Source organism: Galendromus occidentalis, unplaced genomic scaffold (genome assembly GCF_000255335.2).
Source record: "Galendromus occidentalis unplaced genomic scaffold, Mocc_1.1 scf7180000077439, whole genome shotgun sequence".
Taxonomy (NCBI): domain Eukaryota; kingdom Metazoa; phylum Arthropoda; class Arachnida; order Mesostigmata; family Phytoseiidae; genus Galendromus; species Galendromus occidentalis.
The window spans coordinates 82,856-99,864 of NW_003805427.1; the positions used below are offsets into that span (position 1 = coordinate 82,856).

General features: G+C 53.3%; 1 protein-coding gene across 1 annotated transcript; it reads right to left on the bottom strand.

The window, feature by feature from the left end:
- Window positions 1-4,041: 4,041 nt before the first annotated feature.
- Window positions 4,042-16,693, bottom strand: LOC100900591 (uncharacterized). Its single transcript, XM_029111409.1, has 12 exons — window positions 16,547-16,693; window positions 14,720-14,900; window positions 14,390-14,635; window positions 13,961-14,222; window positions 13,168-13,306; window positions 12,384-12,518; window positions 11,938-12,121; window positions 11,653-11,800; window positions 6,775-6,893; window positions 5,345-5,573; window positions 5,043-5,261; window positions 4,042-4,111 (listed from the first exon to the last, which is right to left on the bottom strand). The coding sequence occupies exons 1-12, from the start codon at window positions 16,691-16,693 to the stop codon at window positions 4,042-4,044; spliced, it is 2,079 nt and encodes a 692-aa protein (XP_028967242.1).
- Between the last annotated feature and the right edge of the window lie 316 nt (window positions 16,694-17,009).

Below are 17,009 nucleotides of genomic sequence, written 5' to 3' on the forward strand. Positions count from 1 at the left end.
AATACTCACTCGACATCCCGTGAAATTGATGCTCCCGGCTGCCATGGCGGCGTGAAGCTCCCTCATTGTCAGTTTTTCTCCACTAGCTTTCTCCAGAAGAGGACTTTGGGGGAGCCGCCTTCATTTCCGAGCTCCCTCACCCTCAGAATGAGGAAACACGGTACTGTTACCGGCGGCGGGAGCTCGGCGGCAGCGGGACCTGATTTATTTTCGCTTCCGAAATTTCTGACAGAGAAGCGCATGCGAAGAACGCACGGTACGCGGAGCACGCGATCCCGGGAATAACATACGTCGGCGTCGGAGCGATTCTGGTCGATTCAGGTTGCCCACTGGAAAAACTGCATCGAAGCATGGACATTTTATGACAGAGTTCCGGAGAATACCAATGCTCATCGCGTATCAATTTCGAGAAACTTGAGCAATTGTAATCGAGTAGCGAATCACGATTCGAAGCGATACGATGTCACCGGCCTGAAAAGCTTTCTGCTTACTTGCCAAAGAAGGGAGCCTGGTTCTCGCGTCGGGTAAATGTCTTTCGTGAACCTCAGATCCGTTCAGGGCTGAGACTTCGATTAACCTTAGTTGCGCGAAGGAACTTAGAAATTAATTTCGAGAAGCGGGCCCACAATGACCGGTAATGAGGTTCGAGAAGAGTCGACTTGGGAGCTTTCATCAATTATGTAACTGGGTGCTGAAAGCTGCGAGGGGGCTCGGTGTGAGATTGCTTGCATAGTTTACGAGATTGGCCGCGCAATCCTCGCCCAAGCCCCGCTCGTTCGGTCTACGGGCTCTACGTCTTCGGAACGACACCCGGCTTTGATTTGACTGTCGTCTGTCGAGAGCTCCGTATGCCGACAAGAGACGTCGAGACCCTCGACCCCCACGGGGGGCTGAGTAGGGGGTAATTCGAGTGGGTAAGTCATTACGGTAAACACCGCTCACCACACGAGATGGGACCGAGCGGGGAACTTTAGTTTGATTGCCCTGTTGAGCATTTCACGTCCTGGACGATACCGATCCGGGAGAGGCTCTTTGAATTTGATTGGCGCCCCGGGAGAAACACGTCCTCCTCCTCTTATCACCTCTTTGATATGGGTTGCCAAGCGTTGCGGATGCGAACGGACGCAGATCAGACCGTGCGAATCGTAACCGGAAGTCGGATGTCATCGGTTCGTGTCTCTCCTTTCGACTGGCGCGGACGCCAGGCAGCTGATCCCCGTATCGTCTGTGCTCCCTCCGGTGTCACTTTGAAATTCGCGATCCGTCGTCATGCCTTCGTTTTCGGTGCTGCTGACGGCTGTCTCGCTCGCTGCGTTCGCTGTCCTAGACACGCTCTCTGGCTCGTATGCCTGCCGGTCTCTGCGAAGAAAGACGACGACCGAGGCTGGCTGGCTGGCTGACGACCGAAGCTTTGCGGCAACGACGACGTCTCCGAAAATCCTTGGAATGTTCTCCGGAATGGCTGCGATTATCTCGAATCACCTTCGTTTTGCGCGTGGTCGTGTCGCTGCCGAGGGGCTCATGGATTGGTGAAAAGAAAGCGGTCGTGTTTTAATGGGAACCGGTCAGTACGACTCACGTCGGCTTCGTCCGAACTACCAAACCTCGCAGAAAAACATCGATCAACGTGTCCAGTCCCCTCTTCTCCCTCCCCCGAAATGAGAAACGACGGAAAAACTTGGGGGGGGGGCGTGAAGGGATCGTGAGGAAGAATCGAGAAGCGCTCCCAACCATCCTCATGCTGAGTTCGTAGTTTGCTCTGCTCCGCGGATGTGAGGTGGATCATTGGATTTCTCCAGCACGCCTCAACTACGCGAATAACTGCCTTCAGGAATGATTCTCTTGAGCCATGAGTCGGTTCATATCTTCCAAGCTTCCATCGACGTGGAACCAGTCCGGGATTTCCCTGAACTCCCGACCTCTTGCGTGCGAAATTATCAGTGAGGAGTCTCGGCTCGAGAAAAGAGACTTTCATCGATCCTCGACCGATTCGGGGACGCTCGCGTACATCACGGACTTCGTGCCTGGAAACTGCGAGTGCTGCATACAGCCTCAGGGAATCTTGCTCCTGCCGTGGATATTTTAGAAGAGTATTCCCGGAGTCTGACGGATCTCTCGAGGGAGGACGCTCGGAGCAGTCCCTGGAAGCCGCGATGACTCTTCTGGGTGCTGTCGCTCCGCTGGGGACCAAAAGCATCGCCATGGTAAACTGGCCCGAGACCCCGAATCTCGGAAATGCATGTGGCACCCTGATCCTCGGAAGAATATCTGCGATCGCTGTAATTCATTGGAGCACGTCTCTTGATGATGCTTCGCACCCCCCGGTGTGCCTTACCTCGTTCTGCGTGTATCATCTGCGAGAAATAACCCCGTCCATAATTTCGTGGTTTTAATGAGAGTAGCCGACAGCCGCAGACCCAATGGAGAACTCCCCCGACATTCCCACGGAAGAACAGCTCCTCGACCGCGCATTCCCCCTCTGCCACTGACATTGCGTTCGCGAGATCCCAAGTCTCGCAGAATCCTGTTGCAGCAGCCTTCGTTCTCAACGAGTGATTCTCGCTCGTGCTACATGCTCGACCCGACTTTCTAATGAGGAGGAGCTTCAGACGCTTCTTGTGGGAATGCGCATTTGATTAGACGAGGAAGCGCTCCTCCTCTGCGAATTTGCTGAGCTTCAGTCTCAACTCTGAGTGAGAGCTTCTGTCCGTGGACGGAGCTGCTCGTGACGGTAAATGACGAAACGCTCGTCTCTCCATCATTTACGTAATAATAGTTTATTTACAGACCAGTTTTCGGCGCCGTCAGTTCCGGCCGAGTCTTTGTCCCATTCGTTCCTTTCGTCGTTTTATCATGACACTAATCAACATTAATCATGGGCGGGGTAGATAGGTTACAGAGGACTTATTACAATTCCGTACCTGACTCATCTGTAATGTACATTCAGAGTAAGTCTCTCTTTCATCTACAAATGGGTTGAGGACAGATCCACCACAAGTATCTCCAAGCACACTTTTTATCTCGACGAGATGCAACCCGCGATGAGATGGTTCGGTATTTATTCGACGGATTGAGCCGATCGAGTGTTCTCGCTCGTCATTCGTTGAAGCTCCCCTGCACATTCCCAGAAGGATGCTCTCTCCTATTCCTTTCGAATATCATTTACTCTACAGTCCGTGGTATTCTCATCGACAAGCTGTGAGCATTTGGCGAGTCCAATACTTGGATTGCAGTAGTCACTATACATTCCACCGTCTAGTATCTCGTTGATTTCGCCAGGAAACCATTATTTCGAGATTCACGAGTCGAGTTCCGTTCGTTGTGGACGTCGGCACGTGCTGCCGTGCCTGGCTCCTTCTGTGACAGCAGCAAATCCTCCATTCAGTACGAAAGTCGTCGTTACGCTGCTGAGATCATTTTGTTTTGTACATGTTCGATACACGCTACCATACACATGAATTTACAATATGTGTTTCCTTGTTTTATTGTTTTCGACTTTGCAGGCGGTCCCTCCGACAGCACATGTGAGTCGAGACGATTTCGCTAGGATTGAGCTTCAACAGTGTGTAGCCGATGGATGGAGCCGTTGGAAAACTACCTATCCGGAGGGATTGGTCCTGATGGACATACCCCTCTGTATCGAGTCTCCCGTTGGCAGACAAAATAGTTTTCGTTTTTTGTACAGTTTACAATTGCGCAAAATCTCATCAACGTGTCACGGGTGTCGCCGTTGTCAGTTTCGCAGAGATATGTTCTCTGAAGTTTCCTCTTTGGCTACTTTGACTTCATCGAATCTCAAGTCTGCTCAAGCCGGCCGATGGACGAAGAGTTCGCCTGATGTCCATAGACGCCACGTTGCAACGATTTGCATCGTCGTCGTAGCCCTCCCGGTTCGCTCAATCTTTCTCTGCCTTGGCTTTTCTTACACTCTGTGTGATCCATTAGCTGCTTCTGCTGCCGTCGCCGCCGCTGACTCTGCTGCTACTGCAGCTAGTTTAACGAATAAACAGAAGAAGTCCAACAGCTGCCACAAGCTCCGGCCTAAACTTGAGTCCCGTCTAATGTTGTGGGCTCTTGCGCCTCTGGGACGGTACTGAGCACTGATGGAGACCTGCAAACGGGAGAAGATGGGGCTCGCATTGGCTTCCTTCAAACTTCCTCCAAATCTGGAACAGCGTCGAAAATGCATCGACGCTCCTCGGAGAGCACGAATCCACCCGCTTCCAATACGGTGTCCGGGATCTCTAACATTTTCCCCAATATCTCCTAAAACTCGAACCGATTTTCGATTCTCCATGGAATACGCCTCTGGATGGGGGTCCTCAAACTTTGAATGAATGGAATGTCCTTCCCCCCCCGTCCCCGATCGAGTAAGTGGTGAGACAGCGTTCTGTGTTCGTCTCGGCAGTTGTTTTGAAGTTGCTAGATTGCAGAATCAGATCGAGAGGAAACTGTTCCGGGTCGATCGCCAACGGGCGTTGCTGCTACCACTCAGAAGGGAGCCAAAATCACTTCTGGAAAGTGCCGAGGTCTCGGCCGGTTTCCTTCTCTGACAAGCGACGGACCAAAACGAATGACTGACTGACAATAGAAACCTCCGATATTGGAGATCCCCCCAAAGGCCGCGAAGTTGGTCGGCGGCGTTGTTATTTCCGACGGTCATTTCCCTCCGCAGAGGGAATGACGGGGTTCGAGATATTTGAACTGGACTTGTTTTCCGGGTGATTTGCCAGAACGTACCTAGCCCGGAGAGGAGGGAAAACCGCATTTCCGGTCAGCTCCGGTGAGCTCCATCATGAATGAGATACGGATGGGTGAGCCAGTCTGAAGATCTCATAATATGTGGTGACGTAAGAATAGGACCTAGTTTTTTCGGAGCTTCTGCTTCTATTCTGCGCTCCGTCGAGGCGAAAATTCGGCTCCGCAACAAGGTACGATCCCATGGATAAAAATCAATCGGGAATCACTCCCACATCGCGATTGTCCCCCGGCGGCTCTCCGAACTCGTCGAGAAACGGCAAATTCTGCATGCAAAGTCCTACCTGAAGTAAGCGGACGGGTGGTCTCCTTGATCGACCAAAAGATCCGGGGATGCGAGCAGCGGGGCCGTGCTCGAACTTTGCGATATGCTACAATCCTGAGATTCCTCGGGAACGCTGGGTGAACCCGATTGACCGCTAACAACGTCGGGACCTCTATAGTGCGCCATCAGGGCCGAGCCAACGACGCAGTGATCCGACCTGAAACCCGAATAAATGTCCCTGAAATTCGGCGTGCGCTTCATTAGATTCCTACGGCTGAAGCCTGACGAAACGAGACCGTGACTTGTCCCCGCGAAACCTACCTCGAGTCGTGGCTGTCCATCAGGTTGAGGGACCGTAAAGTGTGGAAATCCGGTGGCGTCTGCCCCGCGAATTCGGCCGGACTCAATGATAGAGGTCTTCTGTCCCTCGGAAGAGTGGCACAGGCTGGCAGAAGAGGCATAGGCACTGGAATAGGTCCACAAGATGCCAAACTGCGTCGATCCCTACAGCAGTAGGGGTTTGAGGAATAGAGCGAGCTCGTACGCAGCGCTGAAAGGGCGAAACGGATTCAAATCATGAGCTCGTGCGTACGGGTTAGGGCACGCGGTCGAAATCGATGGGGAGCCCGAGCGAGGGCACGAAAGAGAAACTACTTGGCAGCACGTTGCGCGTACAATCGAGCCAGGCCTTGCGATATTGGCACTCTTCGGCGGTGAATGGCCTTGTTCCTCTTCCGAGAGTCCAGATGGTCGAGTCGCGCGATGGCGGCTCGAAATAATATCGATGGTGTTACGCGTCTTGCCGCGAGGATCAGGGAGCAGATGACACTTCGTCGCCGTGCAGCCAATATGAATGGACTGATTCGCCGCTGGGCAGAAGTGTGCAACGGGAGAGGAACAGATAGGCAATCGACTCGAATCACATAACGGATCTGATGCTTTTTCGATTACATCGAGCGCTGCTAGCGGAAGCAGTTTGAAATGAAGTGACGTCGACAGCGATAGAGAGGACGAGGCTGTCGCCCGCCGCCGCCGCCACCCACACCACTACCATGATCATCATCGCCGCAAGAACGGACCACAATGACAACGGCGGCGGCGGCGTCGTCTCCGCGATCGACGCTGTTGGAGACGTCAACCCCGAGAGACGTCGTCTGGCAAGCGAGAGAAAGGGTCCCAACTGCGGGAAAACGGACGTTCTGTTCGACGATCTCTAAGGGGAAAAAAGATTCCCGACGTTCGATTGCCGCTTGATGATTGCTAATAAAGGCACGAACGACGTTGATGACAAGAAGAGCGCCAAACAGAGGCACTTGCTCACGAGCGAGCGAGCGAGGCGATAAACAACTCCAACAACTTCGCTAGGGAGCGAGCGAGTAATGGCCACTAAAGTAATAACAGACACCAGCGTCATTAAGAGCGTTGAATTCTCTTCGGAACGGAAAACAACACTGTACTCCGAAAGCGTGTGCCAGTCAAGCTCCCTCCAGCGATACGTCCGTGGGGCAATCAACAATCCTAAAAACTCAGCGCGAGAGTCCTTCGGAGTTCATTGAAACAATGAGGTCCTCCGCGCATCAATGTGGCCAATGTGAATCATCGGATTCATGAGTGAGACTGATCGGAAACGAATAAAATGATCCGACTCAACGGAGTTCGTTCCGATCTGGAAACTTCCAGAAGACGCCATCGGTCGTCCTGAATTCGCGTGGGAGAAATGTCGACCCATAGCGTCTATCTGAGAAACTCACAGCCTTCAAGGTCGAGCGCTGACGGTGTGAGGCACTCGTAGTCGGCGTGCGTACGTGGAGGCTTCTGTGGAGGGGTATCTTCGGCTGCCTCGGCTGCTTTCAAGGGTTCGACCTCGGCCCTGGAACGAGAAACAGGAACGTTAGTTTCCACACTACTTTTCGGCTGCGGTTCCTTCAAATTCGCAGCGGCTCAGGAAACGGCGAGGAAGCCGTTCCGATATTCATACGCATTTCGATGGTTTCAACCAGCGCTAGTTTGCCAATGCCATTCAGCCGGCACCCTAATTCTGTGGGCGGTTACGACACGTTCCCACTCCCGGTAATAACGCGAGAGTCTGGAGGCCGAGCAGCACGGTAGAAAATTGAGAAAAATGTCATCGAGCTAGCCCGAGAAGGGGAATATGGTGAACAGCAAGGAAAGGAATACCCTGATGCTTGATTCAAACGAATTCCACTCTTTCATCACCAAGATCATCTGTCAAGGACTGTTGGAGGAAAAGTAACAAGGCGGCCGGCGAGCAGGTGGAAGCGCGCGCTTTGCCGCCTGCTCTCAACTTTCCTATCGATCGCCCACTCTCCTCCCCCTGCTATGACCAGGACCGTGCGTGGGACTCAAACAAATGAACATCCCACGAAACGGATCCGGAAAAATCAGCGCTCTACCTAAATCACGGCACCGAGCGCCCACAACCGAGTGCCCGACGGCGGACCGTGCAGAAACTGAGAATTTTCGGAGCGATGCGCGAGACGTTGAGTAACCCACGCTCCTCTCAGAAACGTCCGAATTTCTCCAATGGAATACGGCGACGGATAATTGAGAGCCTTGCCACGCCAGCGGACAACGTCCCCTTCGGCAGATTCCCCTGTCTGCGCGGACCCGTGATGCGTAAATTCGTGTGTTTCTGTGTCCATCTGTCTTCCCCCGGGGAAGAGCGCTGGAATGAGCGAGGATCTCAAGGTTCACGGGCCGAGGTTCTATTTTCTGCTGAAGCGTCGGAAGGAGCTCGACGAGGAAAGGCAGAATCGCATCACGTTATCGAACGCTACCTCGTCCCCCTCGAGCTATCCAACACGAGCTCTGCAGACTCTTGTCAGTCCCTCGACCGGGGGATTCAGATGTTCGGGTTTTCGAGCACCGAGCGGAATTCGATTCATTTGAGGCTCCCCCGGAGCCAGCGGATAGACGCTCGCCATCGCTCACGGTCTCGATCGTCATCATTGTCAACAGCAGCCCATTCGAACATTTTGAGCGAGCGTAGACCGCAGACCTCCCCTGTTCCACCCTCAGGCTCAACTCTAGTGCTGAGCGTGAGTGACGTGGAGGAGGTGGACGGTAGGACGAAGTTTCTCAAGCGGCGCGCTTCCTTGCGAAGGTCGTTGCCCTGGACTGAGAGCTCCGCGGCATTCGTCCTCAGAAGAGCCAAGCGAGCCTAATTCTGGTACGGCTAATTTATTCCCCTCGATGTTCCGGCGTCCAATCCTCCGACAAAGGGTTGGAGCTTTGCAAAAACACAGATTTCCTCCAAGTGTCCAGGGATCCCGAACGAATAATAATATGGAGTAATCGATCTTCGTACTCATCGGCGGACGAATGCATCTATGAAAGAAAAAAAAAGGGTTTTATCACAGGGAAGCCTCCTTCCGGCTTTGCCTGATCCCGTGGTGCTCCATTTCACGCCCTACCGAAGACCGACTGTCGTCTATCAGCCTAAAATCCTTTTTTCCGATGCAGACCTAAGGGAAACTAATGTGTGCGATCAGAGTCTTTCCTCAAGCATCAAGCCGATGTCTCTCGGGCACGCTGGAGTCAAGTCACGGGTCCTTTGCCCTTGACAAAGCAAACGTGGGAGGCCCGTTCTCGATGTTCTATTGACTCGACGGACGGCGCGTCTCCTCGAAGCTTATACTCGCAGAAAACTCCGTACTTTTGATCGCATCCTTCCATTTTCTACACCCAAGGAACCGAGGACCCCGAGAATCTCGCCGATTCCGGGCGCAAATCCCTTTTGGTTTCCCCTCAACGAGTGCCCAGGGCATGCCCAGAGCCAGCAAACCGGAGCGTCGGCCTCCCGGAACACCGTTGCTTCGATTTTTACTTCTTCTCGCAGCAGTAGAGCTCCTTTTCTTGATTCCGTATAACGATGCTTCCAATTAGGCGTCGCCTCTTTGACATCTTCAAACTCGAAAACGAACTACAAGCACTACAACGTTAATCCAAGAAGCAGGCGGGTCCGTCTCATCGTGCAGTTCAGAGCTTCGGCGCCAGTGCTCTCGATCAGCGGGTTTCGTCGATTGGGTGCGTTTCGAATGTCAGGAGGTCCTCGTTCGATACCATGACGAGCTCCGTCCGGTCAGCTAGAGATATGTCGCCGACGTGGAAACTCGCTTCGGAAGGTCGCGAACGGGGTCCGAGGGAAGTCATTCCGTTCTCAACTGACATTGACATTTCACTCGATGAGCGTGCCCTACTTGAGAACATTCAGAGGGATGAACATACACATACTAAATACGTGGGGGGCGTTCAGCGGTGGGCGTGGTCCTCAAGCAGGGAGGATTGCTTCTAATTGGTCAAGTAGAGGTTTTCGACACGTCGGTCGACTCTGCTCTCGCGGGCGCTCGTCACCCCTTCGCTTCGCCAGGGCCCTTCTGCGTGGCTTCTCCCTCTACGTTGACGGAGCTATTCGAACGTTATCGAATATCGGATGGAGCGGGAATCTCGGTCGACCGCTACAGCTTCTCGTCTTTGGAGTCTGCATTCCGAAAAAGTGAAACCTCGCTGGAGGCGTATGCCGTGCGTTCGAATGAAGTGAACAAGCGGCTGCTTTATTCATAATGATCACGTTGCCCCGCTGCGACGGCGGCACTTAGTTCATCTCTCCCTGATGGATTTCCATATTCGATTAGCTGCTTCGTCCGATACCCTGCGTGATGCTCAGTGGGGCATCATGGAAATTTGTCCAGCAGCGGAACACCCGAGCGAGGTTAATGCGAAGCGTACTCGCTGTCAATCGCGTGAGAAATAAGGACATGACTGAACAGGCACTCGGTCTGACCGACATTCGAGCGGACGTGTCATCCAGGATGATATTCCAGCTCACAGGGAAGAAGCACACAGTGCTCGAGGAGGACCTCATCCGGCCCAGATCGAGGAGCCAGCTTCGTTTGATGATGAATATCGGTGGGATGTCGAGAGGAACGAGCGAGGACAAATCAATCACGTGATCAGTATCAGAGCCGACGGTACCGAATCTTCAGTTTCTCCGAGCGTTTTCCGGGGCACCGTGGCGCAAGGGACGACGGATGACGCATGCTGGGGGACGACCCTCGGAAGTTTCGTTCAGCCTTGGCCTCCGGTCGTTCGAGTCGATCAGCTGCGACCCTGTACACGAACTACTGGCGGCCGAGCTCATTGACTGGCCCGAGAGAAATCGCTACACAAGCCGCTGAACAACTGATGCAACGAGCTGAAAACTCTGCCCAAACTAAACAAAGAGAGAAAAATTCCAACGAGCATTTGTCAGGCTTAAAAGTTGCGCCGAGTGGGACAACGTCTGTCGCGTATGCTCCACACGCGGTTGTCCGTTTTTCGCGATTCGTAATTATTGAAACTCCACGGAGTCTCCCGGGCAGCTTTCTGTCCACGGCCACGCTACGCGCCCCAAGTGGTGCGTGATATTGTAGAGACACTGCAGGTGCCGCTGCCGACGCAATCGCCAAGTACGAATTGGTTCCGAATTCATCTCTGTCCCCACACCGCTCCGTTCCGTCTGGAGTCACTGGCGCGCCGCGGTGAAGTTTCGGACGGAACTCCCAGGACGAGCACGAAGGGAACGAGTGCAGACCATTGGATGCGTACCGGAGCGCGGCTCCGCCGTTCACTTTCGGGTCTTTTCGTGAACGGAGGCGGAACTGCCGCCCGATCTGGCCTCGCCGTTCCCTACCGGCGGCGGAGCTCGATTTCTCGAGGATAACTGAATTGATGGTAGAGCGCCGGGATACTCTCTCTCCTGCTGCCGAGAGAGCGCCCCATTATTACGGCTGTGCAGCGTTCTCCGAAAATCGCGCGAAATAGAAGTTCCACGTTGACTAGAACGAGCTCCGCGCTCGGAGGCTGAGATACACCGCCCGCGGACAACGAGAAGCTGCGAGACGACGAAGCCAGTCCGAGTCAGTTCATTACGGACGCCCTCTCCGTTCGCGAATCCGCTCGGTTGGCGGGTTGGTTGGTTGGCTGGTCGGTCGGTCGGTCGATCGGTCTGTTTGTCCGCCTGTCCTCGCGTCAGTTCGTTTCCCCGGAACTATTCATAAATCACCGAAAAGAAAGTCGTGCATGCTCACTCGCGAGAGCTCGCGCAGGCGGGCGAGCCGGCCCCGACCGAGGAGCTAGCCAGCCAACACGCTCGAGCGACCGTCGAAAAATCGAAGTCAACCTCGCTGCAATTTCGTTTTTGCCACATTAACATTGGGCTCGAGTCTGCTTTCGAGATATTTTTGCCTAGTAGATTCCACAAAAATGGCCCAAAAATCGAAGAAGCCCATTTCAATTGAAGTTTTCGTCTCTCTGGATCATCAGCTGCTTTTCGTTGGAGAACGGATGATTGCGCAAATGTAATAGTGGGTCGCTGGGAGCGTCTCTCCGATCGGGACCATCAAATTAAACTTGAATCAGAACTCCGTATTCCGGCTGTATGTTCTCCGAACTTGCTCGGATCATTTGAGTCCGTCGTTTACCCTTCGCCGTCGTCTTGCTCGGTTGCTCGGTCGAGATTCTTGGAGCGATACCTTCGAGAATCTCTTCGGAATTCCGTTTGTCCTCGAGCGGGAACACCTCGAGTTGATTTGATTGTGGTCTCTCACACTTGTGCGTAAAATACTCACGATCCCAGCGCGGTCGAGGCCTCCGCCGTCTTCCTTTTGTCGCCTACTGAATTCCGTCGGCAGCTCCAGAGGAGCAGAACCGCGACGGATAGAACTACGAGACTCGCTGTGGTGATGCCCAGTACGAGGCCGATCAGGCCAGCGTTGCCTGTAAAACCAGATCGATATATGAGAAAAAAATCAATTACCGACCCATGTTCGTCGTATGATTATTATTGATCATCGGTGAGGCGACATCGAGTGTACATATTCTGAAAATTGCCTCTGGAAAATCCAGCCACTTACCGGAATAGTAGCCCTGGACGTCAGCCACCCGGACCCCGCCTTTAGTTGTGGTCGGAGCCATATGAGTCTCATGGGCGTCCGAGCTCACGAGAACGGTGAAGTTCGATCGGGCCTCCCCGGCTGGGTTGATTGCTCGGCAAGTGTAGGTGCCACCGTGCAATGGACCCACATCGTTGAGCAGCAGCTGAAAGGATTGATCATGTTCCAGGAAACGATGCCATTTATTGCCGCGGCAATCGATCGCATTTTCTGTCGCATTTGCTACCGCAAGAGCTGCCCCAAACGCTGCATTGAGACAAACGGCAGCTTGCAATGGCTTTAGGAGACGAACGGGCGTCGATCGGCTCGAATACGACAGACGTCCCGCCGCTCACCGATCGTGAGGGTCTGAGACTGCCACCGATTGATAGGACACGCGTGAGCTCGCGGGGTCTGGATAGACTTACCTGAGAAGCTGTGAGCGAGTCGTTCACCCGCAGAACTGTGCCATTCTGTTGCAGATCCCCCATGTACCATAGGATCTCCGGGGGAGGCATCCCCCAAGCTTCGCAATGCAAGGTCAAATTGCTGCCTGCCTGCACCTGGAAACAGAAGCGGAGTGTTGTTACGCCGCCAATCCGCGTAAGGGACGTGCGAGCCGGGAGCCACTTGTTTACATCCTCGATCATTGTCGAGAGCAGAGAGGGATCCGAAGGAGATATTTTTCCCATAACGAGATCCAAACAGAGGATTGGGAAGACGATCCCCATGCTAGAGGGTCAGGATGAAGCGTCATGATGTTCCCTCGACGACGTGTCCAGTCGTGCTCGGCGATCGATCCATTCCTCTAGTTTTGATTACGGCAAGCCGCCGGTTGATGAGTAGAGAGTCTCCCACCAAAAAGTACTTCGAGCCAATGGCAGAACTCCTTGCCTTGCTCAACGCTTCTAATCTCGATAGGGTACTGGGAACTTTCCGCCACAATGGCTCTTTTCTCGAGAGGGTCGACGGAAGCGGTAGAAAGGGGACTCGTTAGAGGATTATCCTCTGGACAAAGCATCGAGCTACTTTCATTTCGCTTTGACGCTGCTGACCGAGCTCCGATTCTTCCTTTCTCTCGCGAGAGAGCCCCGAGAATTCCTCCAGCAGTAGCAAACTTCGCACTGCCGAGGCAACACCTCGTCTATTTTCCGATTCGCTATCGACTCTCCCAGATCGCAGCGAATGCGCAGACGGATAAGTACAACTCACCTTATACTCTTGAGCACTGAGCGTAAAATTGGGAGAACAGCTGAATACTGCTTCCGAAGCTTTATTCCAAGATAAGTCTCGGATTGTCTCCGGCAAATGGCACGTCGGCGAATACGACGTAGGGTGATGCTGTGATAGCCTGCGAATAGAAAATAGTTTTTCGTCAACATTCGCCTCTCCAAAAATAGCTCGATCGTATCCCCACGATAGAGTCCGATCGGGAACAATCGCCATGACCAAGGAGCCGTGGATTGTTCGATGTCCATATACATATGAAGAGCCAGCAACGTCCAGATCCACGGTCTGCGAAACGAACAGAGGAGCGAGGGCCGATCTTGTTGCTTCGAGCAGCCCGAGGGAACATTTGCGTGCCGGACCCAGCTCCCTGACCCGCTCGGTTTCATTGCTGCGTATGAGCTCTCGGCCATAAGCAAGTTCGCCATCGTTGGAATGCATCGATGAAACTCGAAACCGAGCGGCTCGCGATAATTCTCCCTGCTTTCGCAAAATGTGTCTTGGCCCAGTATTTTGACATATGGAGACCCTTCGTTAGTGAACACGGTGATGGTATTCAGCGCTGTGAAAAATCCTAATCCAGAGGATTGCCCCTCGTAGTACAATCGTCGGAGGACGAATATCGCTCATCAGTCTCCGAGTTTCGTTTCCCGATGGAAAATTCACTGACGGGTGTCGGATCCCGTAGCCCAGGGCTTCAGCCTACGGTCCGTATCGACAAGCGAAGTCTCCTGTTGCATACATTTCCGTTCATTAGGCAATTTCCATACGGACTCACCAGTCCCTGAATGGCCGTAGTCGGCAGTCGCAATTCCACGCGTTGCCATCGAGAGAAATCCCGTGTAACTTGTGTAGCGGTAACATCGTGTATGCGTCGATATAGCTGATCAGGTTGTCGTCCAACTTCAAAACTTGTAAACTTTCTAGCTGTGACAGTGCATCTCGAGCGACGGTTTCAATTTTACACGAGCTCAGCTCCAACACGCTAAGACTTCGAAGATGCGAGAATGAGAAGTCTGCCAGAACTGTAATGGGATTTCCTGTGGAGCGCAAAAGGTGCTTAGACGCTTGGTCGATCGGTCGGTCGTTTTGTTACTCGGATCGAATCGGTTTCGGAAGCGCGCCGGCCTGTATGGCGTAAGCGATCCAGCTCGCTTGCGAGTCTCGAATTGCCATAACTATTCACCGGGGAATAGCTGGAACGAACCTTTCAGGAGCAGCTGGCGAAGATTTCCGAGGTGTTTAAATGCGTTTGTAGGCACGGCACCCAGCTTGTTGAAGCTGAGGTCCAGTTCAACAAGATTGTTCATTTTGTAGAAAGCGTTTTCTTGCAGCTCTCTCAGTTGATTCAAACTCAGATAGAGTTTCTGGAGATTGACGAGACCCGCGTTGGCAACCTGATTGTTTTGCAGAGCTTTCAGGTTGTTCATGGACATGTTCAGTACTTGGAGGCCTGTGGAAATCCGTTCGGGTTAGTGGCTGCGTCGGAGACTTCAGGGATGGAAGCGAATTCACATTGATGGAGGATATTTTTCACCTTCGTCAAGATCGCTCGGCAGCGATTCCAGCTGGAGCTCGGTGCAAGTCGCCGTCATTTTCCCGTGCCGCCAAATGCAATGGCAGCCCGAGTGACACCCGAAGCCGCGCACCGAGCTGACGCATATTTGCGAGACCAACTGCGCTGCGAGCAGAGCTGCCGCCAGCTGCGGTCTCATGGCCTGTAAGAAATATTCGGAATTAGCGATTGCTTTGCTCTGAAATTGTCAACACCTCCTTTTTTCTTCGAATTTTTAGTTTTTATAGGGTGTTCCCAGACCAAAGACTAGCAACGTCCTCTCCGACCTCATGGGGAGCGTATCGGTGGTTCGATAGCGCGTCTCACGTCCCGCCCCCTCGTGCACGCCCGAAATGTTCGAAAAGTTCTGAAGAATCTCTCGGTCGATAGAATTCCTCCGAAAGGATTGCGAACGATTTGCGTCGCACTGTTGAACTCCTCTTCGACTGTTGGGTGTCTCGCTTGGCTTGAAAGATTAGGCAGAAGAGTCAGTGCTTTTAGCTCGATAAAGCTAGGGTTATAAAACCCACATGCTCGCTCGCGGGTGGGAGAAACCCACAGGGGAGCCGGGGCATCCGGCAGAAGCCAGGAGATGGGGCACCACGAGTAAGCGGGAAGAGCGCGGGCATTTCACTTAACTCTCCTCCTAGAGTAAAGATTAACAGCCCCCGCCTCGCCTGCGACAACGCTGGTGTCGACTCCCACGAAGGCGATGGGCCTCATGAAGCAGCGATCAACTGGCGAGCCGGTTTCGGATGAAGGCGGAGCTTTGGCATATTTCAGGCATCTCCTGGCCTTTCTGGATATCTCTCAATGTCTCGCACGAGTTGACCGACATTCCGGCCCACATTTCGTGATTGATACGCATTTGATAGACGTCCCTCGGTCGTTGAAACACGAGATTCGACTCCCGCAGCCTCGGTGTTCGAAAGTCCTAGCGGAACCCGTGGAAAACAATGGAGGCAAAAATCAGGTGCCTCTTGTACTGGTCAATCCGTAACGCGTGCTGGAGGGGAGGGGGGGGGAGGAGGGACTCCGGTGAATTTTCATCGCAGGAATCGACTGATTTCGAGTCGAAACAGAAGAACTTGGAATTTTGAATCCGACATCCTCGCAACATCGAATTTGTGTCAATGCAGACCTCCTTAAATCCGGCACGGGCCATTTTTTGCTCTACTGAACCCTACCCGGTTCAAATCTCCGGCGATGTTTTTTTCTGCCTTCTGCTTTAATTTCCTGCTGACCCCCGTCCCCCCGCCCCTTCCCAGTCACAGGCGAGAAATGAAGAGCGTCTCTGTCGCCGTGTGCGAGGCTGGGTGGTCGCCCGCCGCTCAACTACGGAGACGGAGGGAATTTCTTGAGGGAGACCGGAGTTTACAAAATCTCACACCGGGGAGCAGTAAAGCGATAAAGCTGAGCGACGAGGAAGCGCTACATGGCCGGCAACGAAGCGACACGACGACTGAGAAATGGAGCCGAGCCTTGTGACGTCAAAAGGGTTCCATTCGCTCGCGACTTATTCTCTTCAAGTTTCCTCTCGCAAGTAAAACTCGGGGACGGCCAAGATTTCGGAGTGAACGGCACCGAAAACTATGAGCAAATATTGTTCATGGAGGAAAGTCGGAACAACCACGGAATGGACGGAGATATGTGGGGAAGGGATTCTAGTACGGCGTCAGGTGAACCGATGGCCTCGCGGTGGAGCAACGACGACGACGACGTGCCGTCTGACAAGTGGCTCAACCAGCTTCCCAGGGATGCGGTGTTATACATAAAAGATGTGGAGGATAGAGGAAGAAATCGCGACACCTTCGTCAGATCGCTGTATACGAGAATCTGATCCACCTTATCCTCGGCAGTGTGGAACGAGAACAGGAAATCCTCGGCTCGAACGCCTTCGGAACGATCGCTATGGGCTCGATGTTCGTTGTCGAGAGAAATCGATGATCTGGACATGGACGAAAGCTCTACCACAACAATTTTTCATCTCGCCTCCGAGCTCCGATACGCGACCATTGCGAACCTTCCCGCTGCCATCATGGCCGGGGAAAGTGGGACCGAAGATAGAGACGGACCCGGAAGCTCTCTTTAGGACAAATTATCCACGCCTCTGACTAAGACCGCCGAGAGCCCCTGATACGAGGATGATGGACACGAGCCCTAAGCCGTGTCACTGGAGACGATATCGGAGCCGTCTCGGCGATACCCAAAGCAAAAAATCACCATGAGGGTATTACGACCTAGCTGTCCACGATAGAGCTGCTGCTGCTGT

What these genes read in the sequence shown, in the direction of transcription:
- LOC100900591 (XM_029111409.1), bottom strand. Translation starts at nt 16,693, where the DNA reads ATGTCCAGATCATCGATTTCTCTCGACAACGAACATCGAGCCCATAGC. An exon ending in TATACAGCGATCTGACGAAG is followed by an intron (nt 14,901 to 16,546) that starts GTGTCGCGATTT and finishes TATTTCTTACAG; the next exon opens with GCCATGAGACCGCAGCTGGC. An exon ending in TCAGTGCTCAAGAGTATAAG is followed by an intron (nt 12,519 to 13,167) that starts GTGAGTTGTACT and finishes TTCTGTTTCCAG; the next exon opens with GTGCAGGCAGGCAGCAATTT.